Source organism: Oryctolagus cuniculus, chromosome 6 (genome assembly GCF_964237555.1).
Source record: "Oryctolagus cuniculus chromosome 6, mOryCun1.1, whole genome shotgun sequence".
Lineage (NCBI taxonomy): Eukaryota > Metazoa > Chordata > Mammalia > Lagomorpha > Leporidae > Oryctolagus > Oryctolagus cuniculus.
Genome location: NC_091437.1, coordinates 72,058,514 through 72,081,483, shown reverse-complemented (window position 1 = coordinate 72,081,483; position 22,970 = coordinate 72,058,514). Strand labels below are relative to the sequence as shown.

The 22,970-nt window shown below is 42.2% G+C and overlaps 1 protein-coding gene across 7 annotated transcripts in view; it reads left to right on the top strand.

The window, feature by feature from the left end:
* The window catches only part of PRKDC (protein kinase, DNA-activated, catalytic subunit), a 177,660-nt gene that overhangs the window by 73,471 nt on the left and 81,219 nt on the right, over positions 1-22,970 (top strand). For all 7 annotated transcript variants that reach the window (XR_011389983.1, XM_070076562.1, XM_070076561.1 and 4 more), the window contains 10 exons: positions 1,570-1,737; positions 3,173-3,300; positions 11,676-11,883; positions 12,139-12,317; positions 14,896-15,064; positions 15,831-15,896; positions 16,834-16,906; positions 19,370-19,518; positions 20,102-20,236; positions 20,455-20,574. Coding sequence is in view for 6 of the 7 variants with exons in the window: in XM_070076562.1 (XP_069932663.1) it covers positions 1,570-1,737; positions 3,173-3,300; positions 11,676-11,883; positions 12,139-12,317; positions 14,896-15,064; positions 15,831-15,896; positions 16,834-16,906; positions 19,370-19,518; positions 20,102-20,236; positions 20,455-20,574 (1,395 nt within the window). In the remaining variant the exon portion in view is untranslated. The remainder of the gene's footprint in view (positions 1-1,569; positions 1,738-3,172; positions 3,301-11,675; positions 11,884-12,138; positions 12,318-14,895; positions 15,065-15,830; positions 15,897-16,833; positions 16,907-19,369; positions 19,519-20,101; positions 20,237-20,454; positions 20,575-22,970) is intronic.

Genomic DNA, 22,970 nt, shown 5'->3' with positions numbered 1-22,970 from the left:
CATGGTGAGACAGAGCAGGCTGCTTGATCAGGTCTCTCTCCTTACAAAGCTGCTAATGCCATCAAGGGGACTCCACCTTCCTGACCTCATTGAAACCCAAGTACCTTCCAAAGGCTCCCCCTCCAAATTTCACTAATGTGTAAAGTTAGAGATTAAGTTTCCAAAATGTAAACTTCAGGGAAAACGTTCAAACTTACCACTTCTCATATGACTTAAGTTGGCTGTTAGAATTGCTGCATTAACTTTATTAATCCGTTTTTCTACTTAAAGTAATAAAAAATTTCTTGGTGATCTTTAGGGTAAAGAATTTAATGTGGTTATTTTAAGCTTGCTAATTTTAAAGTCCCAGAATAGAAGTCTTTATATTTTTAAGCTTCATGAACATGTGGCCTTAATGAAATGCGGATACAGAGGATAATTCTTTGGAATTTCCTGTTCTGTGTGATTAGTCAGGTTTCCCATGTGTCTGGATGAGAGCGCTTAGGAATTCACTAGCGTCCTGGGGCGAGCTGGCACAGCAACTAGACCTGTTAAACTTAGTGTGAAGTGGAGTGGTGTTGCAGCAGGAGTTGTGATTTACCCTGCAGGTTCTTCAAGATGCTCTTCCCACACAAAGCATGTCCTCCTACAGGGATCATATTGTAGACTCGACATAGAGCATCCTATTTATTTACATGTGTGTCCCAAGGCAGCTCTGTGACCTCTGGAATCAAAGCTGAGGTGCAGAACTGCATTCAGGTTGGCTTTTATTTATTTGTTTTTTAAGATTTATTTATTTTTTACTTGAGAAAGTTAGAGAGAGAAGGAGAGGCAGAGAGAGAGAGAGAGGTCTTCCATCCACTGGTTTACTCCCCAATTGGCCGCAATGGCCGGGGCTGTGCTGATCTGAAGCCAGGAGCCAGGAGCTTCTTTCGGGTCTCCCACGTGAGTACAGGGATCCAAGGGCTTGGGCCATCTTCCATTGCTTTCCCAGGCCATAGCAGAGAGCTGGATAGGAAGAGGAGCAGCCAGGACTTGAACTAGTGCTCATATGGGATGCTGGCACTGCAGATGGTGGCTTTACTGGCTATGCCACAGCGCTGGCCCCTAGGTTGGCTTTTATTGCAGTGTGCAGGTTGTTCTGCACTTGCTCATTGAATCCAGAGTGCTGTTTTGCAGTCATTTTTTTTAAAAGATTTATTTATTATTTGAAAGGCAGAGTTATAGAGAGGCAGAAGCAGAATTAGAGAGAGAGGTCTTCTATCTGCCGGTTCACTCCACAGGTGGCCACAACGGCCAGAGCTGTGCCAATCAGGATCCAGGAACTTATTCCAGGTTTACCATGTGGGTGCCCAAGGACTTGGGGCATCTTCTACTGCTTTCCCAGGCCATAGCAGAAAGCTGATGAGAAGTAGAGCAGCTGGGACTCGAACCGGTGTCCATATGGGTTGCTGGCACTGCTGGTGGTGGCTTTACCTGCCACACCACAGCGCTGGCCCCTGCAAAGTCTTTAGAAAGCAGGAAATTCATTTATTCTGTAGGATCCAAAAGCTACCATCAGTGTACCCTCATGACTGCATTGTTCCTCAGGGCCAAGCCATCCTTCTCCTTCCATTCTTCACTGGCCTCCCTGGAGGCAGCCTGCAGGACCTGAAGTGTGTTCTGGAGAAGCTCATAGTCTCTCATTTCCCCATGAAGTCTGATGAATTCCCCCCCGGAACTCTGCGGTACAATAATTATGTGGACTGTATGAAAAAGGTTCGTTTTGCATAGGGTGAAATTTGTTACACTTGTTGATGAGAAAGCGTAAGTGAAATATCCAGAATCAGAGAAGTCCTGTAACTTTTAATAATTCAGCTTAATTCTTGTGAAAAGCTAGCTGTCTGCAGTGAAGATTGTATATTTCCATCCCTTGGAATTCACTTTGCCCATTTTAAAATTGTTAAATATGTTATTCATAACAGTAGAATATGTAACATATGTAAGTCATGAACAATAATACCAAAAGACGCTAAGAAATTACCAATATGTTCTAGATTCTAAAATTTAGCAGAATAGTGATTGTTTGAGAAGCATTTAGTGATTATCGCTGATACCACTTAATATGCCTCTGAAAGTCCCTATAGTACTGGGGACTCTCAAAATGCCCACAACAGTTCCTAGCTGGAGCATAACCGAGAGCTGGAAACTCAATCCAGGTCTCCATGCAGGAACCCAATTACTTGAGCCATCAACTGCTGCTTCCCAGGATCTATATTAGTGAAAGCTGTAGTCAGGAGTGGAGATAGGTTATCAAACCCATGTACTGCAATGAGGGGTGCAGGCATCTTACCTGCTAGGTCAGACCCCACCCCACAATTCAACCTTACCAGCAACAGTAGCACAGAAGGGCATCACGTTTGGTGCCCAGGCTAAGGTAGTACCTGTCTCCTCTTCCTGTTGAATGATGTGTTTTCTTTCTGTGATTAATAAGTGATCAACATGGTGACACCATTATGTTGGAATCATTTTAGGATCTTGTTCCCCAACAACCTGCCACCTAATGACTGGCATCTACAAAAATTCTAAGCTGACCTTAGTAGTTTCTCTTAGTGACAATGCTTTCATATAAATGTGAATAAATAATGACAACATTTGGAGAAAGATGCCAATCAACAGGAAAAAAAGGAGCTCAGCAGGAAGAACTCACCAAAGAACAATCGCAGAACAGCTTCAGAGATGAAGAATGTATGTGAAGGCTCTTCAGGATTAAATATGTAAAAGAAGGGTTGAGATAGAACTTACTTATTCTGGGAAGGTGAAATTGAGAGTGTCTCTTATAAAGTAAAAAGATAGTCATAGTGATGGGTAAGAACATCAGAGGAGCAGCCTAGGACATCTGTGGGCCTGGCAAAGAACCCCAGCCAGGGCCAAGGCTGCCTTGCTTGGTGGAGGATTAGGACCTCAGTGAAGGCACATTGCCGTGTGGACTTTCAGAACCAGAAACAAAGGGAAGAGAGACATCTGTAAAACTGAAGAGTCAGAACTGAGGTACTTCATGTACCTTGTTATTTGCCAGGTAGTCTGTGCAGCTGCAGAGATGACAAAATTATCAGCATTTGATAATTCTTGAAAACTGTGTTATATTTTATGTCTGTTTTTAGAACTATTAAAAATAAAGCACAACACAATTTTGATGATGATGATTTCCTAGCTTTTAGATGCTTTGGAGTTGTCTCAGAGTCCGGTACTGTTGCAGTTGGTGACAGAAATTCTTTGTCGGGAGCAGCAGCATGTTATGGAAGAGTTATTTCAATCGACTTTCAAAAGGATTGCCAGAAGGTAAGTCATTGTAGTCTAGAAATCCAAGAAACATCCATATTTTGTTTATGTGGGAACTTATCTTCTTTGTTCCAAAAACAGCTGAATGGCAATTGCACTTGCCACCAGACTTACTTTTTCTCTAAAACATCAAAACAAACCAAGCTGTTACTGTGACTTTTTAAATGTGCTCTAAACTAAAAGTATAAATGAGATTCCAGACTGAGAAAATGTCAGCGTTTTCCCGGTTTTGCTGCTGTTACTATAATTTAATGCAAATCCCAGGCACCATTGCAATTCACTTCTGAATCCTTCTGTATATATATCTAAACAATATTTTCTTATATAGCTATAATACTAGTATCAGTTGGGCAAAAATGTCAGTAATTCCATACTCAAGATTTTCTCATTTTTCTCAAGTGTTTTTATATCATTGGATTATTTGAATTTTGATCCAAACAAGGACCCCTGAAGTAATTGAGCCATCCACCTGCTGCCTCTCCGGGTGTACATTAACAGGATGCTGAATCAGCAGTGGAGTAACTGCGACTCTAACCAGGAACTCTGATATGTGATGCAGGCATCTCAAGCAGTTGCTTAACCACTGTACCAAACACCCACCCCCTTTTATTTCTTTTAAATTTACAGATATAGTGGGTTGAAGTTTCCCACATCACTAAGACTGTTTAGTTAGATACAATTTATTATTTTAGCATAAATATAGGGGGAAGGATGGCATATTTGATGACAGTGTTTACAGTAAGGGTTTGAGGGTAGGTGCTGTGGCAAGCAGGTAAAGACCTACAGCACCAGCATCTCATATGGACACCGGTTTGAGTCTTGGCTGCTCTGCTTCCAATCCAACTCCCTGCTAATCTGCCTAGGAAAGCAATGGAAGATGGTCCAAATGCTTGGGCCCCTTCCACCCACATGGGAGATCCAGAGGGAGCTCCTGGCTCCTGAAATCAGACTGGCCCGGCTCCAGCTGTTAGCTGTTGCAGCCATTTGGGGAATGAACCAGCAGATGGAAAATCTTTCTCTCTGTGTCTCCATCTCTCTGTAACTCTGCCTTTCAAATAAAATAAATCAGTCTTTAAAAAATAAATAAAGGCTTGATACAACAGCTTCTTCGAATTGTTTAACTATCAGTGAGTATTTTAAAGTTGTGTTTGTTTATATTAATTTGTAAATATTGATGTAAACTTGTTTGTTATATATTATCATAAAATTCACTTATTTTAAGTACATAATTCAGCGATTTTGGGGAGCTTTCCAGAGAGAGTGGTGAAACCATGACCATGGAGCATTTTTATCCTCTAGTAAGATCAACATGACCATTTAAAATTTATTCCCATTTGTAGCCCCCTAATCTTTTTTCTGTCTTTATAAATTTGCCTTTTTGGGCATTTTATGTAAATGGGAATGATACAGTACTCAGGTGTGATCTTTTATGTCTGGCTTCTTTATTCAGCATAATGAAGTAGCATGAATTAATAATAATTCACTTTTTTTAATCAACATTTTTAAAAGTCATAATTGACCAAATATTTGTCACAACAGAACATAATTTCTTTTTTGAGCACACAGGGAAAATTCTTCAGGAAAGACCATATGCTAGGCCATAAAACAATTCTTACTAAAATTAGAAGGGTTGAAATCATACAAAGCATATTCTTTGACCACAGTGAAGTTAAATTGGAAATCAACAACAGAAGGAATTTGGGGAATCTGAAAAATATTTCCAAATAAGCTACTAATTAATAACACATTTCCAAACAATCCTTCAGTCAAAGCAGAAATTATTAGAGAAATCAGATAGTAGTTTGATCTGAATGAAATAAGAATTAAAGCATATCAAAATCTGCTAAAGCAGTGCTTAGAGGGAAATTTACATCTTTTAATACTTGTGCTAGAAGACATTTCAAATCAATAATTTAAACTTTCTGCTTTCAAATCTGGAGGGAAGAAAAAGGAAAGGGAAGCTGAAGGAAGGGAGTGATAAAGATTAGAGTCAAAATAATGAAATAGAAACTGAAAAATGGGGGAGGAAAATTAATGAAGCTGAAAATTGGTTTTTGAAAAGGTAAATGGATTTGACCAACTATTAGCTAGACTAATCAAAAATAAAGAAAAAGCAAAGGTGAGTGAAAGGGAATGTGGCCCCTGACTGCTGAAATGTTTAAAAAATTGTGAGGTAGTGATGCCAGCATCCTACTAACCACTTCAGCAACTTAAGTGAAATGGGAAGATTCCTAGAAACTCATAAGTTACCAAAACTGTTGCAAGAAGAAATAAAAAGTCTGAATAATACCTCTAGCAAATAAATGTATAACTTATTAATACACATAGGTTTTGTTTTTTCCTTTTACAAAGGAAACCTTGACCCAGCTAGTTTCACTGGTGAATTTTATCAAATATTTAAAGAAGAAATAATACCAATAATGCTTAGTAAACTCTTAGAAAATAGAGGCAGGTAAAACTCTTCCCAGCTCTGTCTATGAGTCTAGTACCCTGACACCAAAGACAAGAAAAAAAAATCATAAGAAAACTACAGACCAATATCCTTCATGAATATAGACCCAAAAGTCCTCAAAGATACATTAGCAAATCAAATCCAACACCATATAAAAAAATACAGACCATAACTAATTCATCTCTGTCCAAAGAAAGTAATGCTAATTTAGTATCAGGAAATCAATGTTGTATACCATGTTAATAAAATAAAAGATGAAAAACACATCATTTCAGTCAATGCAGAAAAATTCTTGACAAAATAACACACCCATTCATGGTAAAACTGACAAAGGTCTATATGAAAGACCAACAGCCAACAAAATATATAATAATCAATGGTTGAATGCTTCCCTCTTAATACGGGGACAGGACAAGGATATTGTATCTCTCTGCTTATATTCAACATGATACTGAAGCTTTTAGCAAACGCAGTACAGTGAGGCAAAAAAAGACAACTAAAATTTTTGCTTTTTTTTTTTTTATTTGACAGATAGAGTTAGACAGTGAGAGAGACAGACAGAGAGAAAGGCCTTCCTTCTGTTGGTTCACCCCCCCCCCCCAAATGGCTGCAACAGACGGAACTACACCAATCTGAAGCCAGGAGCCAGGTGCTTCTTCCTGGTCTCCCCTGTAGGTGCAGGGGCCCAAGCACCTGGGCCATCCTCCACTGCCTTACTGGGCCACAGCAGAGAGCTAGACTGGAAGAGGAGGAACTGGGACTAGAACCTAGTGCCCATATGGGATGCTGGCACCACAGGCGGAGGATTGACCAAGTGAGCCATGGTGCTGGCCCCAAAATTTTTGCTATTATTTATTATTATTTTCTCTTCTTATTCCTTATTTCCCTTTATGGAACTTTATTTTTTATTTATTTCCTCTTATTTTTCTTTCAGATTTAACATTATAGGAGCAGGCCTTGTGTCACAATGGGTTAAGCTGCTGTGTCCCATTTTGGAATACCTGGTTTGAGTCCCACCTGTGCTTGTAACCCAGATTGCTACTAATTCATACTCTGGGAGGCAATAAATGATGGCTCAAGTACTTGGATCCTTGCCATCCATGTGGGAGACCTGGATAGAGCTCTGGGCTCTTGGCTTTGGCCTGGCTTTTGTGGGCATCTGGGAAGTGAACCAAGGGATAGAAGTGCTCTGGCTCCCTCTCTCCCACTTTAAAATAAATAAAAAAATAACGAACTTTAAAAATGTAGTAATTCAATCATTTAATTTAACTCATTTTCGTATTCTCTTGTTCCCTTATACTACAGATCTTACTTTTTTCTTTTACAATATTATCACCAATGACTTGTCATTACCTAATTGCTTTATCCTATAATGTACATGAAATATTTTCAAAAATAGCAATACCAGTATTAATACTAACAATAATCACATCTAATTTAAGTTTAAAATTTTCATTCTAGTTATAATGTACTTAAAATGTATACTCTGGGAGTATAATCAAATTTTGTGTTCTAAAGATATTTGATACAACCTGTTTGATTTGTGGTTATTATATCAATTAGGTACATTGTTTTAGTTGATTTTTAAGTTTTAGAAGTTGTTTATCTTATTTATTTATTTGAAAGAACAACAGAGAGACAGATTTAGAGAGACAGAGAGATCTTCCATTGACTGGTTTACTCCCCAAAAGCCTGGAACAGCTGGGGCTAGGAGTCTGGAACTCAATTCATGTCTCACACTTAGGAGGCAGGAACTCAAGTACTTGAGCCATCATCTGCTGCCTCCCTAGGTGCACATTGCAGGAAGCTGGATCAGAAAGGAGGCATGGGACTGGATCCCAGGTACTCTGATATAGGATGTGGGCATCCCAAGCAGTGGCTTAATCCACTGTGACCAAGTGCCCTCTCTTTTCTTTTCTATTTGCCCTTGGTTTTCTTTTTTAGCATGTAAATATTTACAAGATGCTAAAGTCGTGATTAGTGAGCTGATTGTAGACTCCTGCTTCTCTGTTCCTTTCCTGTTCCTTCCTTGCTCTCTTCCTCTGCTTGATGTCTTCTATACTGGCACAGAAAGGTCTTTTGCTTTTAAGATTGTCTTATTTAAAAGCAAAGTTGACAGAAAAGGAGAAAAGAGAGAGAGAGAAAGAGGGAGAGAAAGCACTGCTACCTGCTGGTTCACTTCCCCTGTTCCTTTTTTAAAAAAAAAAAAGTGTGTAATTCTTCATTGTGTGGAAATATCATAATATTTTTAATCAGTCTCCTACTGATGACTTTTGGGTTTAAAAGCCAAAATATTAAAAATATTGTCAAAGTGAACAGCCAATGGTTTATGTCATTTTGTATCTTACTAGTACATCTTTGAGGTAGATTCCTAAATAGGATTGTAATTCTGCTGCACATCTCCACATGCCTTCTATTGAGACTATATTGTACAAATTCTCTCCAGCAATGTGCAGAAGTGTCCATTTTATCACCATCTTGCCAATAGATACTTCCAAACATTTGGGTTTCTTTTAGGTTTTTTGATGAAAGGGTTACTGTAATTTGTGAAATATTAATTATGAAGTATTATGAGTGAAGTCGAACATCTTTTCATATATTTTCTGTTTATATACATTTATTTATTTTTTAAAGATTTATTTATTTATTTGAAAGAGTTACACAGAGAGAGAAAGAGAGGTCTTCCATCTGCTGGTTCACTCCCCAATTGGCTGCATCGGCCGGAGCTATGCCAATCTGAAGCCACGAGCCAGGAGCTTTTTCTGGATCTCCCACATGGTGCAGGAGCCCAAGGACTTGGGCCATCTCCTACTGCTTTCCCAGGCCATAGCAGAGAAGTAAAGCAGCCGGGTCTTGAACCAGTGCCCATATGGGATGCCGGCACTTCAGGCCAGGGCATTAACCTGCTGCGCCACAGCGCCAGCCCCATATACAGTTATTTTTGATAAGCTATATGGTGGCCCATTTTTATATTTATTTATTTATTTAATTTATTTGAAAGGCAGAGAGACAAAAAGAGATCTTCTATCTGCTAGTTCATTCACCAAATGCTTGCAACAGCTGCAGCTGCATGAGGCTGAAGCAAGGAGCCCAGAACTCTTTGCAGGTCTCCCACATGAGTAGCAAGGAACCAAGTATTTGAACCATCATCTGTTGCCTCCCAGCATGTACATTAGCAGGAAGCTGAAATAGAAACAGAGCTGGGACTTAAACCCAGGCACTCCAGTATGGGATATGGGTGTCCCAAGTTGCGTCTTAACTGTTGTGCCTAATGCCTGCCCATTTTATTTTTTAAAAATTATTTGAGGGACTGGTGCTCTGGTGTAGTGGGTTAATAAGCCTCTGCCTGCAGCTCTGGCATGCCACATGGGCAGGGGTTTGAGTCCTGGCTGTTGTCCCTCTTCAATCTAGCTCTCTGGTATGGCCTGGAAAAGGCAATGGAGGATGGCCCAAGTGTTTGGATCCCTGCATTTGTGTGGGAGACCCAGAAGAAGCTCCTGGCTTCAGATTGACCCAGTGAACCAGCGGATGGAAGAACTCTTTCTGTCTCTCCCTCTCTCTAACTGTAACTCTGCCTCTCAAATAAATTAATAAATCTTTAAAAAGCAAAAAAGCATGAATTCTACACGTCAAGCAGTCACCAAAAAAGAAAATATTTTCTGAGAATCAGCACACTTGCATATCATATGCTGGGACTGTACTAGACCAAAGCCAGGAGCTAGGAACTCAAAGTGAATCTTCCACAGGGGTGCAGGAACTTATTCCTTGATATATCACCTATATCACCACTGCCTCCCAGGTTCAACATAAGCAGGAAGCTGGAGATAGGAACCAGAACTGAAAACTCGAAACACAGGCATTCTATTATGGGATGTGAGTGTTGTAAGCTGTATCTTTTTTTTTTTTTTTTTTTTTTTTTTAAGATTTATATTATTTGTTTAAAAGGCAGAATTACAGAGACAGAGATCTTCCATCAGCTGGTTAACTCCCCAAAAGGCTGAGTCAAAAACAGGAACCAGAAGCTTCTTCTAGCTCTCCTACCTGGTTGCAGGGGCCCAAACACTTGGGCCATCCTCTGCTGCTTTCCCAGGTCAGCTAGGGCTCGAACTGGTGCCTAAATAGGATGCTGGTGTTGCAGACGGCAGCTTTTCCCACTATACCACAATGCCTCCCTCCATACCTGTCAAGTTGTATCTTAACTGCTGTGCCAAATGACTGCTCCTGTCTTTTTTTTTTTTTTTTTGGCACAGGCATAGTTAGACAGTGAGAGAGAGAGACAGAGAGAAAGGTCTTCCTTCCATTGGTTCACCCCCGAAATGGCCGATTCGAAGCCAGGAGCCAGGTGCTTCCTCCTGGTTTCCCATGCGGGTGCAGGGCCCAAGCAGTTGGGCCATCCTCCACTGCCTTTTCGGACCACAGCAGAGAGCTGGATTGGAAGAGGGGAAACCGGGACAGAATCCGGCGCCCCAACCAGGACTAGAATCTGGAGTGCTGGCGCCGCAGGCGGAGGATTAACCTAGTGAGCTGCAGCGCCGGCCCCTGTTTTGTTTTTAAAAATTATATGAGAACTGGAGAGAGAACACTCCCATCCCTGTTGGTTCCCTTCTCAAATGTCTCCAACAGTTGGGCTAGGCCAACGGAACTCAGTATGAATCTCCCACATGCATGGTAGGAACTTACTTTTAAGCCGTCATAGAGTCTACATCAGCAGGAAGCTGGAGTCAGGAACCAGAACTGGGTGTATAACTGATTCTCCAATAAGGGATGCCGGCATCTTAACTGCTCAACTTAATGCTTATTCTGGCCCACTTTTAAATTAGATTTTTGTTCTTTTTCTATTGCTGCTTCTTCTCCATCTAACTTAATATTTAAGAGTTGGAGTTTTTTAAGTTTATTTTTTTATTTGAAAGAGTTACAGAGAGGGAGAGAAGAGAGAGATATCTTCAGTCCTGCATACCCATGTAGATGCTGGTTCCTGACCCTGCTGTTCCACTTCCCATCCAGCTCCTTGCTAATGGCCTAGGAAGAGCATCAGAAAATGGCCCAGGAAGAGCATCAGAAGTTGGCCCCAAGTATTTGAGCTCCTGCCAACCATGTGGGAGATCCAAATGAACTCCTGGGTCTTGACTTTGACTTGGGCTAGGACTGGCCATTGTGGACATCTGGGGAGTGACCCAGTGGATGGAGGGTCTCTGTCTCTCCCTCTATCTCTCTAATTATGCTTTTCAAATAAATAAATAAATAAATGAATCTTTTTTTAAAAAAAAAAAGAAGAAAGAATTACAGCACACTTGAATTTGGGGAATGTAACTTTCAATCATTGTAGTGCCCAGATGAACATTAAAAGCCTATGGAGCACTTAGGGCAGCCTGTCACTTTAAAATTGTATGATTGAATTACATTCTGAACAGTGTCTTTGCCCAACTTATTATCTAACTTCCAAGCATCAGAATTTTTAGCAGCATGTAGACCTACCCCTCTTTTATAGATGAAGACACCTTACAGATGATCATTCAAATATTTTATTTTCCAGGTAAGAAAGGGCCACATAGTAGGGCATTTTTCTGCATAGGAAATAGGAAAGGTGGTTCCTTGTTAGGGAGACACTGGAATTCTAGTTTCAGCCATAGAAATACAATCATTTTTTGACCTGAGACTCTTCCAAAGCCTTCCAGATGTGTTTTTAAGCAAGACCCGGTTGAGAATGAAAAAAGTGTTTTTTCCTTGGTGCTTAAACTTCTGGAGGTGAATACAATACGGTTTGTGTACAGATACTTTATGTAGTTCATGTGAGCTGTATATACATTCCTTAAAGTTGTATTTGTAATTCATGATTACTGGAATTTTCCTGTTATGCAGTGGACACACATAAAATATTTGTCCCAAGCACGGGCATCTGTGTAATTGTGTCGTCTTTTCCTAGGGGTTTATGTGTCACACAGTTAGACCTTCTGGAAAGTGTGTACCGAATGTTCAGAAAGGATGACCTGCTTCCAAGTATCACTCGCCAGGCGTTTGTAGACCGTGTGCTCCTCACTCTACTGTGGCACTGCAGCCTGGATGCTTTGAGAGAATTCTTCAGCAGAATTGTGGTGGACGCCATTGATGTGTTGAAGATCAGGTTTACAAAGGTCTCCTACTTCTTCTTAAATTAAACTTACTGTTTGGATATTGTATGTTATTTCCCACTTTACTCATTATAACACATCAATGCCTGTATCCGTGTTTAGACCAGGACAGCTGGGTGCCTTTTTATTCAAGAGATTTATCATGTTTGACTATTAAAATTAACTTTTACTCAAGGGGCATTGAGTATTACATTTGATACATTCAATATCTTTTTCATATTTAGAGATTCAAGATAATTATCTTTTACATTTTCTCAGTTGAATGAATCTACCTTTGACACTCAAATCACGAAGAAGATGGGCTATTACAAGATGCTAGATGTGATGTATTCTCGTCTTCCAAAAGATGACGTTCACTCCAAGGAATCTAAAGTCAATCAAGTTTTCCATGGCTCATCTATTACAGAAGGAAATGAGCTCACAAAAACACTAATTAAGTAAGATGTTGCATCGTTTTATATTTCATTTGATTTTTTAACATTTATATATATTTTTATGCATATGTGACTAAATGGTTTCATTTAAAATATTTGCTTTTTCTTATATAAGGTGGACTTTAATATGTTATTGGCCAACAGATATATTACCCTGTTCTCATGTTTTATAAAGAATAAAACTGGCCAGTGCCGCGGCTCACTAGGCTAATCCTCCGCCTTGCGGTGCCGGCACACCGGGTTCTAGTCCCGGTTGGGGCGCTGGATTCTGTCCCGGTTGCCTCTCTTCCAGGCCAGCTCTCTGCTGTGGCCAGGGAGTGCAGTGGAGGACAGCCCAGGTGCTTGGGCCCTGCACCCCATGGGAGACCAGGAAAAGCACCTGGCTCCTGGCTCCTGCCATCGGATCAGTGCGGTGCGCCGGCCGCAGCGCGCGGGCCGCGGCGGCCATTGGAGGGTGAACCAACGGCAAAGGAAGACCTTTCTCTCTGTCTCTCTCTCTCACTGTCCACTCTGCCTGTCAAAAAAAAAAAAAAAAGAATAAAACTATTTTTTTCTTTTACTGTTTCTTTTTCTACCATTTTTCCCCTGAGTAGCCTGATTTATTTTTAGTGATGTGACTTGTACTTAAGAAGAAATTTTAGGTTTTAGTTTTTCTTATTGTTTGAAATTTAAAGAAGTGATAAATTTTTTTTTATTAGATAGGTAGAGTTGTAGACAGAGAGAGAGACAGAGAGAAAGGTCTTCCTTCCATTGGTTCACTCCCCAGATGGCTGCTACGGCTGTGCCTATCTGAAGCGAGGAGCCAGGTGCTTCCTCCTGGTCTCCCATGCGGGCGCAGGGCCCAAGCACTTGACCATCCTCCACTGCCTTCCCGGGCCACAGTAGAGAGCTGGACTGGAAGAGGAGCAACCGGGACTAGAACCGGTGCCCATATGGGATGCCAGCACCGCAGGTAGAGGATTAACCAAATGAGCCACGGCGCCAGCACCAACAAGTATTCTATGAAAGTAACCAAAACACATATTCTTTTTTTTTTTTAAAGATTTATTTATTTTACTTGAAAGTCACAGTTACACAGAGAGAGAGGAGAAGCAGAGAGAGAGAAGTCTTCAATCCTCTGGTTCACTCCCCAAATGGCCGGAGCTGAGCTGATCAGGAGCCTTGAGCTCTTCCAGGTCTCCCATGCGGGTGCAGGGGCCCAAGGACTTGGGCTGTCTCTACTGTTTCCCAGGCCATAGCAGAGAGCTGGATCGGAAGAGGAGCAGCCAGGACTTGAACTGGCACCCATCGGGATGCTGGAACTACAGGCAGCAGCTTTACCTGCTACTCCACAGTGCCAGCCCCCAAAATACATTTTCTTTAAAACTGATCTTCTAATGAGGTTCCCCTTGTGGTACACATTCAACATGGACTTTGCCTTGCTAGTTCTTGCCATCTCTGTACAAATTTAACATCACTCCTTTTTCCCTAGTCCTTACTGTACCTTCTCCATGAGTGATGTCACCATCCTCTGACCTGCTTAAATAATGCACATGGGAGTCATATTTTGCTTTTCCTTCATCTTCTTCTTTCCATCCTCGAGGCATACCCTGTCAGTCACCAGATTTTGCAGTTTTATCATTTTAGTGTTTCGGAAACCAGTGTCTTTTTCTCCATTTGCCTTCCCTCGGCCTTGTGTTAATTTGGCTCCCTTGAGAGCCAGTGCAAGTGGCTCCTTTGGAGTAGTTCTCCCTGCTTCTACTCCTGCCTCTGTTCCCTGTCTATGATGCTACCAGAAGCATACTTTTTTCATATTATATACTTTCCCTTAACTTTCTGAAGACTCCTTGTGTGCATGGATTTCAAATTTTTTGCACCAAGATAAACTTTTCTTTTAATCCCATCTTCCATAAACATTTTCTTGTACCCTCATACAACTGAGGAACAAACCTGATTGTTTCATTTTCCTGCCTAAAACCCTTCATTGGTACTTGGTCTTTACTAGGGTGTAACCGGCCACATAGTCAGCATTTCTGGCTTAGTATGCCAGATGGTCTCCATTGCAACTACTGCATCATATGCAAAAGCAGCCATAAGTAATACCTATACCAATGGACGTGTCTATGTTTGAGGAAACTGTTTAGAGGAGAAATCAGCCACTGGGTGTACTTGTGACCCTGCAGGCTGAGTCTTCATTCCTTAGCACTGTGGATGCACTCTCCAGGGAACACCTCTTCTCACTAATGCTGACAGCTGCTGCTTTTATGCCTGTTCCCAGCACACCACTTGGCTTATCGCTTGTGACACTCTGCTTATAATGTCTGTGTACATTTCTCCTCTGGCTAACCTGCATTTCAAGGCTCAGATGTTTTCTCTGAAATCTTTTATTACCTTCTGAGAGTGGGGTGCTGTCTGTCCTCCTGCTTCTGTAGCTCTTTCCTTATTGTACTTATTGTGCAGAGAGAATCACCTATGCTGCCTTCGCTGTACCTGACCCTTGGCAGAGGCTGATCAGAATCAGGGATGGGGATAGGAGTCGGGGGTTTTGAGTAGTGATGTCCATGCCACATGAACCAACTTGTTACCTGGCTGTACTTTGCAGATTGTGCCATGATGCATTCACAGAGAATATGGCTGGGGAGAACCAGCTGCTGGAAAGGAGAAGGCTTTTCCATTGTGCTGCCTACAATTGTGCCATCTCTGTCATCTGCTGTGTCTTCAACGAATTAAAATTCTACCAAGGTTTTCTGTTTACTGAAAAACCAGAAAAGGTAGGCCTCTGCTGACATGTTCCCTATTGCTGTCTTTGTGGGTTTCAAAAGTTAGACTATATTAGTGAAAGGTACTCTGTAATTTGCAACTTCTTATATTAAAGTTGCAGAGGTGTTTTTGCTGTTCTTCATGGATATATTTTAAAGTTGAAGTGCTTCTCCATGAGTTACTAAGTAGCATTCATTCTATAGAGGCATTGCTGTAAGAATCTCCATCTGGGACAGGCATTGTGGTTTGGCAGGTTAGGCCTCTACCTGTGATGCCAGCATCCCATATGGGTGTCGCCTCGAGACCTGGATGTTCTACTTCTGGTTAAGTTCCCTGTTAATACCCCTGAGAAAGCAGATGGCCCAAGTGTTCATGGATATATTTTAAAGTTGAAGTGCTTCTCCATGAGTTACTAAGTAGCATTCATTCTATAGAGGCATTGCTGTAAGAATCTCCATCTAGGACAGGCATTGTGGTGTAGCAGGTTAGGCCTCTACCTCAATGCACCTGGGAAAGCAGAAGATGGCCAATGCCTTGGGCCCCTGCACCCATGTGGGAGACCTAGAAGAAGCTCCTGGCTCCTGGCTTTGGCCTGGCCCAGCTATGGCTGTTGTGGCCATTTGGGGAGTGAACCAGTACATGGAAGCTCTCTCACTGTGTGTCTCTCCTCTCTGTAATGCTGCCTTTAAAAATAAATAAAAAGGTGTCACATATATTAATTCTAAAAAGATTCTCCATTGTTCACATATTCTTATATCTTAATTTTTGGATTTATAGAACTTGCTTATTTTTGAAAATCTGATAGACCTGAAGCGCTGCTATTCATTTCCTGTAGAAATCGAGGTGAGTGAAATTTTCAGTTTTGTTTCTAAGTTTAAAAACCTTATCAAGTGCACACAGAGAAAAGCAAATATGATGTTGAACATATTAAACTGCCAATATTCAAGTATGCTCTCTAGTATAAAAACTGACCATTTCATGTAGTTTCTAAAAAGCTGGCAACCACAAAAACTGGCAGTTTAAATCTGATGTTTCACCGCAAGCAACCACAAGAAAACGTATGGGAATTGAGCTTTTCCCCTCTGTCGTGACTAGTGAAGAAAGAATATTGCCAATCAAAGTAGTTATTAGTATCTATACCAGAAGTTATTTTCTGAGTACATTGCTCCAAAGAAACTGAGATCCGACTGATGTGAATTATGGCCTTGTGGCCTTGATTGAATGACTTGGCAGGACAGCTGGGTAGTCATAGGAGTTACTGGAAGACTTGATCTGGCCAAAGAGACAAGTTTAGTGTTAGCCATGCTCAGGTTGACATGCTGGCTTTAGTAATTGTTGAGAAGGTGGTGGCTACTGCCCTTGTGTCCCGTTGGAAGTGGAAAACTGGGCAGAGGACTGAAATCAAACACCATTGGCCTATACATTTTGCTGCATAGTATTGACCTCGACCCCATCCTAGCATTTTCATCAGTGCTTGTGGGTGCTTATTTCCTGCCTTGTGCCCTTTTGAAAGAAGACTGGGATTTTCTTTTAGGCATATGCTCAAAGAACTAAATAATAGCCACAAAAAACAGTTCCAGTTTATAAAACACCTAGATACTTGTCCTGTTGTATCTAATCTTTATGATGATGCTGTAAAGTTAGCTTTGTTGTTGTATCCTAATCATGTAATTGGGTGATTTGGGTTTTTTTTTTTTTTTTGCCAGATTGCTACTAAGGTAGAGAAAGCTTGGCCATGATTCTAAAATATTTTATATTGTATATTTGTTTTGTCTCATAGGTTCCTATGGAAAGAAAGAAAAAATACATTGAAATTAGAAAAGAAGTGAGGGAAGCAACAAATGGGGATTCAGGTGGGTGTTTTCAAAATAATGAAAAAATTCTATTAATTGGTATTTTTATATATGTAGAAAATATTGGGGTGAGTGCTGTGGTGTAGTATGTAAAGCCACCACCTAAAGTGCTGGCATCCCACATGGGCGCTGGTTTGAATCCCAGCTGCTCTACTTCCAATCCAGCTCTCTACTATGGCCTTGTAAAGCAGTGGAGGCCGGCGTCGCGGCTCACTAAGCTAATCCTCCGCCTTGCGGCGCCGGCACACCGGTCGGGGCGCCGGATTCTGTCCCGGTTGCCCCTCTTCCAAGCCAGCTCTCTGCTGTGGCCAGGGAGTGCAGTGGAGGATGGCCCAAGTACTTGGGCCCTGCACCCCATGGGAGACCAGGAGAAGTACCTGGCTCCTGCCATTGGATCAGCTCGGTGCGCTGGCTGCAGCGCGCCGGCCACGGCGGCCATTGGAGGGTGAACCAACGGCAAAAGGAAGACCTTTCTCTCTGTCTCTCTCTCTCACTGTCCACTCTGCCTGTCAAAAAATAAAAAAAATAAAAAAATAAAAAAGTAAAGCAGTGGAAGATGGCCCAAGTCCCTGGGATCCTGCGCCCGTTTGGGAAACCTGGAAGAAGCTCCTGGCTCCTGGCTTTGGGTTGCTGTGGTCATGTGGAGAGTGAATCAGCAGATGGAAGATCGACCTCTCTCTCTGCCTCTGCCTCTCTAACTTTGCCTTTCAAATAAATAAATAAATACATCTTTAAAAAATAAATAAATAAATAGAAAATATTTTAAATACCTCAGGAGTAAAACACTGAAATTGGGTTTGAAAAAACATTTTAAGCTTTATTTATTTATTTGAAAGGCAGAGTTAGAGAGAGAGAGAGAGAGAGAGAGAGACAGAACTTCCATCTGCTGGTTTATTCCTCAAATGGCTGCCTTGCCAGAGCTGGGCTAATCCAAAGCCAGGTACCAGGAGCTTCTTCTGGGTCCTCAAAGAGGATGCAGGGGTTCAAGGACTCAGGCCATCTTCTGCTGCTTTCCTAGGCACGTTAACAGGGAGTCAGATTTAAAGTAGAGCAACTGGGACCCATACTGATGCCCGTATGCGATGCTGGTGCTGCAAGCAGCGGCTTTAGTCTCTACACCACAGTGCCAACTCTGAAAAGTGTTTTTTTTTTTTTTTTTAAAGATATATTTATTTATTTGAAAGGCAGAGTTAGAGCAGAGAAAGAGAGAGAGGTCTTGTATCCACTGGTTCACTCCTGAAATTACCTCAACGGCCAGAGCTGTGCCGATCTGAAGCCCAGAGCTTCATCTGTGTCTCCCACATCGGTGCAGGGACCCAAGCACTTGGGCTGTCTTCCTTGGCTTTCCCAAGCACATTAGCAGGGAGCTGGATCTTAAGTGGAGCATCCTGGACACAAACCAGTGCCCATATGGGATGCTGGTGCTATAAGCAGCGGCTTTACCTGCTACGCCACAGCACTGGGCCCTCCGTGAGCTTTTTGAAGTACCCATGTGTGTCACAGTTTTTTAAAGTAAAAGATTAGCTTGATGTTTCTTTGATTACACATAGATCAAATTATTCATATACATTCAGAAATTTGCATTAGAATACAAATGCTACCCTACCACCCCTCTGTTCCAAACTTCTCGGAACCTGTTTGCTGCCTCCCCTGCTGCCCTACTGCCTACTCACTCTGCTGCAGCAGCATAAACTGCTGCTGTGCCTTGTGGGTGCCAGGCCTGCTTTTTCCCCAGGGCATTTGCACTTGCTGTTCCCTGCATGCCTCAGGACATTGTCTGAAATATCAGGGTCTGAAGGAGGCCCTTCCTGGCCTTCCTATTTGTTATCAACTCTCCATCCTGCTGCATGTTCCTTATTGCAGCTTTTCTTCTTCATAGGTTTTATCACCATTTATTGACTTGAGGATAAAATTTGAACCAGTTTTCTAAATTCCTTACATATTTGGATTAGCTCTTTTCCAGTAGTATTTCTTCCCACATTTCTGTTAGGCTTAGTGGACAAAGTGTACAATATCAGAATTTTAATGTAAAAAAATTCTGTTCAAAACTGGATCCAGTTTGGAGCCAGTGTTGTGGCACAGCAGGTCAAGCACTGCCTTTGTTGTCAGCATCCCATATGGGAGTGTCAGTTTGAGTACCAGCTGCTGTGCTTCTGATCCGGCTCCCTGCTAATGTAGCTGGGAGGCAGTGGAAGACAGGCTCCAGGATGGAGTTCCTGGCTCCTGGCTTCAGCCTGGCTCAGCTCTGGCTGATGCAGGTATTTGGGGAATGAATCAGTAGATAGAAGATTCTCTCTTTGTATCACTCCCTTTCTCTGTCACTCTTTTAAATAAATAAATAATGGTTAAATCTTTAACTGGTGATGAAAATCTTACTTAAAAGTATCTATTTTAATATCATTTGAGCTTAGAGAAATGTTTCTGATTGGTTTTGAATACATGTATTTTTTTAATATATTTCAGATGGTCCTCATTATATGTCATCCTTGTCATATTTGGCAGACAGTAGCCTGAGTGAGGAAATGAGTCAATTTGATTTCTCAACTGGGGTTCAAAGCTATTCATACAGCTCCCAAGACCCTAAATCTGCCACTGGTCATTTTCGGAGACAGGTGATCACATCGCCCATATTAAAAGAATGTTGCTGAAGTTTGTAAAGGGCAGGGTGGGGGGCTCAGAGTATGCCTTGTGATTGTTGGAGGAAGCGAGGTAGTCCTGGGACAGAAGTGTAGATCGGGGAATTTTCCCAATATCCAAGCCCTAGCCTTTCATCCCGTAGACTCAGCAGTCAGTTTTCATCAGCACAGAAAGGAAGTTAGGAGATCAGAAATCCAAGCAGCAGAGATGCCCTGACCTGATGAGACCCCTGAGGGTGACCATACAGGTGGGTTAGAGGTCAGCATAGGCACAACTAACCTAAGTTGTGATCCCAGTGACATGACTGCACAGACAGGGTCTATGGTCACCATAGCAGAGATGGTCTGACTTGAGGGATTACCTGGGGGAGTGATTAGGCAGGCAGGATCTGGGGACAGTCTGGGATGTAAGGAAGACATGGGGTCCTATTTATCTTTTAGTTGTTTAATAGCAAACCATGCTGGCTCTATTTGATATTGTTATAACCTTGTCAGTTGTTCTACGATAATGCCCCCAGTTGTGCACTGACATTTCAACACTGCACTTCCTGCTTCTTAGGAACATCCAGATTCCAAGGTCCAAGGTGATGTCCTGGAGTTAGAGATGGATGAGCTTGGGCAGCACGAATGCATGGCCCCCCTGGCTGCCCTGCTGAAGCACATGAGAAAGCTGGTCCCACCCCAGGCAGAAGAGGTACTTTCCCCAACTAATTTAATTATCTCTGTTGATGCTATTCTCTGGTATCTTACCGAAAAATGATCTTTTACTGTTGGAGGTAAACCAAATTGCATGTCGAATAAATACAGTTTTTTGTTGTTCATATCTTACTTTATCATCATTTTCTTATAGAATCAAATGTGAAGGTTTTTTCCCCCTTTCTTTTTAAGGTAATTTTGAGTGTTTGATTTCAGGGTTCAGTGTCAAGAGATCTTCCTCCTTGGATGAAATTTCTTCATGACAAACTAGGAAATCCATCAGTGCCATTAAATGTTCGTCTCTTCTTAGCCAAGCTTGTCATTAATACAGAAGAAGTAAGTAATTTGTCATTTCTTTAACAGTTCTTTACATCTACTTAAAAAACCACAACAAAGGGAGATAGAAAGGGACAGAGCATGACATTTTTATTCACTGATCCACTGAATAGACAGTTATATTTATGTATTTATCTAGTTATTCAACATCATTCTTTTCTCAGTTTCTTTTTTTTTTTTTTTAATTTTTTATTTGAAAGAGTTACAGAGAGAGGGAGAGGCATAAGAAAGAGAATCTTCCATCCGCTGGTTCACTCCCAAAATGGCTGCAAACTGGTGCCCATTGCTGGTGGCTGCTTTACCCACTATACCACAATGCTGGTTCCTCTTGATTTCTCTTTTTTTTTTATTTTTATTTTTTTATTTTTTATTTTTTTTGACAGGCAGAGTGGACAGTGAAAGAGAGAGACAGAGAGAAAGGTCTTCCTTTGCCGTTGGTTCACCCTCCAATGGCCGCCGCGGCCCGCGCGCTGCGGCCGGCGCACCGCGCTGATCCGATGGCAGGAGCCAGGAGCCAGGTGCTTTTCCTGGTCTCCCATGGGGTGCAGGGCCCAAGCACCTGGGCCATCCTCCACTGCACTCCCTGGCCACAGCAGAGAGCTGGCCTGGAAGAGGGGCAACCGGGACAGAATCCGGCGCCCCGACCGGGACTAGAACCCGGTGTGCCGGCGCCGCTAGGCGGAGGATTAGCCTAGTGAGCCACGGCGCCGGCCTCCTCTTGATTTCTTTACAAATGAGTAGGTTAATTTTTATTGAGTTAGAAGTCATCTTTTTTTGTTTTTGTTTTTTTAAACTTTTATTTAATAAATATAAATTTTGAAAGTGCAACTTTTGGAGTATAGCAGTTTTTCCCCCCATAACCACCCTCCCACCTGCAAATCATCCCATCTCCTACTCCCTCTCCCATCCCATTCTAGTTAGAAGTCATCTTAACGAGGCTATCAGCTTTCTTTGTTTATAGTCATCATAACTAGGCTGTGTTAGGCTATCAACCTTCTTTGTTTATAGGAGAAAAAAATGGTTGAAAATATTCCTATTACCAACATATGAGAAAGAGCTGCCTTTGCCTTAGGTCGCTGCTATTTGTCTACTTCTGGCATACCTCAGTTAGACCTTCTTCAACAGTGGGAGTTAGGTGGATCTCACAGCAAGCCCTTATGCTAAGCTTGGGGGCATGTGGTGGGAGTTTGCCATAGAAGAGGCCAAGCAGAGGCAGCCCTGGAAGACCCACTGTGTGTCTGCACCAACTGCATGGAGCACAAAGGGCTGGGCTTGAACAAAAGATGTCTCAGGGACAGGCATGCTGGACCAGGCTACTGCGAGCCGTGCAAGGTGTGTGGCTCATTGGTCGAGTAGTAGTGAGCCCCTGAAGGGCAGCAGGGGTGATGGGATCCATTGTGCCAGATAGCAAGTTCTTCTGGGCACTCTGCAGATGCCATGAACCCAAGGCTGGGCCCAGCAGGAAGCCCTTGAGCTACTGCTTGGGACTGCAGTGGGGCCTGCTTTCCTGAGCGTCTTGTGTGATTTCTGGCTCCTGGGGTTGCTGTTGCAAGGTACAACAGACTGGAGGACTCAAGCAGCAGTTCTTAATGTCAGATGTCCAAGATCCAGGAGTCACAGTGTTGGATCTTCCTGAGGGCTGGGAAGCAGACTCTGGTCTAGGTCCATCCCAGCTGCTGGTGGCCTCAGGCATCCTTTGGCACATCAGCTCATTCTCCCTCAGTCTTCACACTGTGTTCCCTTATGTCTCTCTGCCCAGATTTCTCCTTAGGAGGACACCAGTCAGATTGCATTAATGCTTACCCTAATGGCCTCACTTTAACTAAGTTACCTCTGTAAAGGCTGGTCTCCAAATACAGTCACATTCTTAGGGTTAAGACCTCAACAGCTTTTTGAGGGATACAGTCCATACCATAATACGTGGGGTTATATGTGATTTCTAGCCCAAGTTCCTCTAAATGCTGTCTTGATGGCTACCAAAAAGGAGCCAAATATGTGGGGTTTTTTGCACCAAAATAAACTTATACTTTAATTCTATTTTCTGGGGCTGGCGCCCTGGCTCACTTGATTAATCCTCCACCTGCGGCGCCGGCATCCCATATGGGTGCTGGGTTCTAGTCCTGGTTGCTCCTCTTCCTGTCCAGCTCTCTGCTGTGACCCAGGAGGGCAGTGGAGAAAGGCCCAAGTGCTTGGGCCCCTGCACCTGCATGGGAGACTGGGAAGAAGCACCTGGCTCCTGGCTTCGGATCGGCACAGCGTGCTAACCATAGTGGCCATGTGGGAGGTGAACCAATGGAAGGAAGACCTTTCTCTCTGTCTCTCTCACTGTCTATAACTCTGCCTGTCAAATAAAAATTAAAATAAATAAATAAATAAATAATTCTATTTTCCATGAA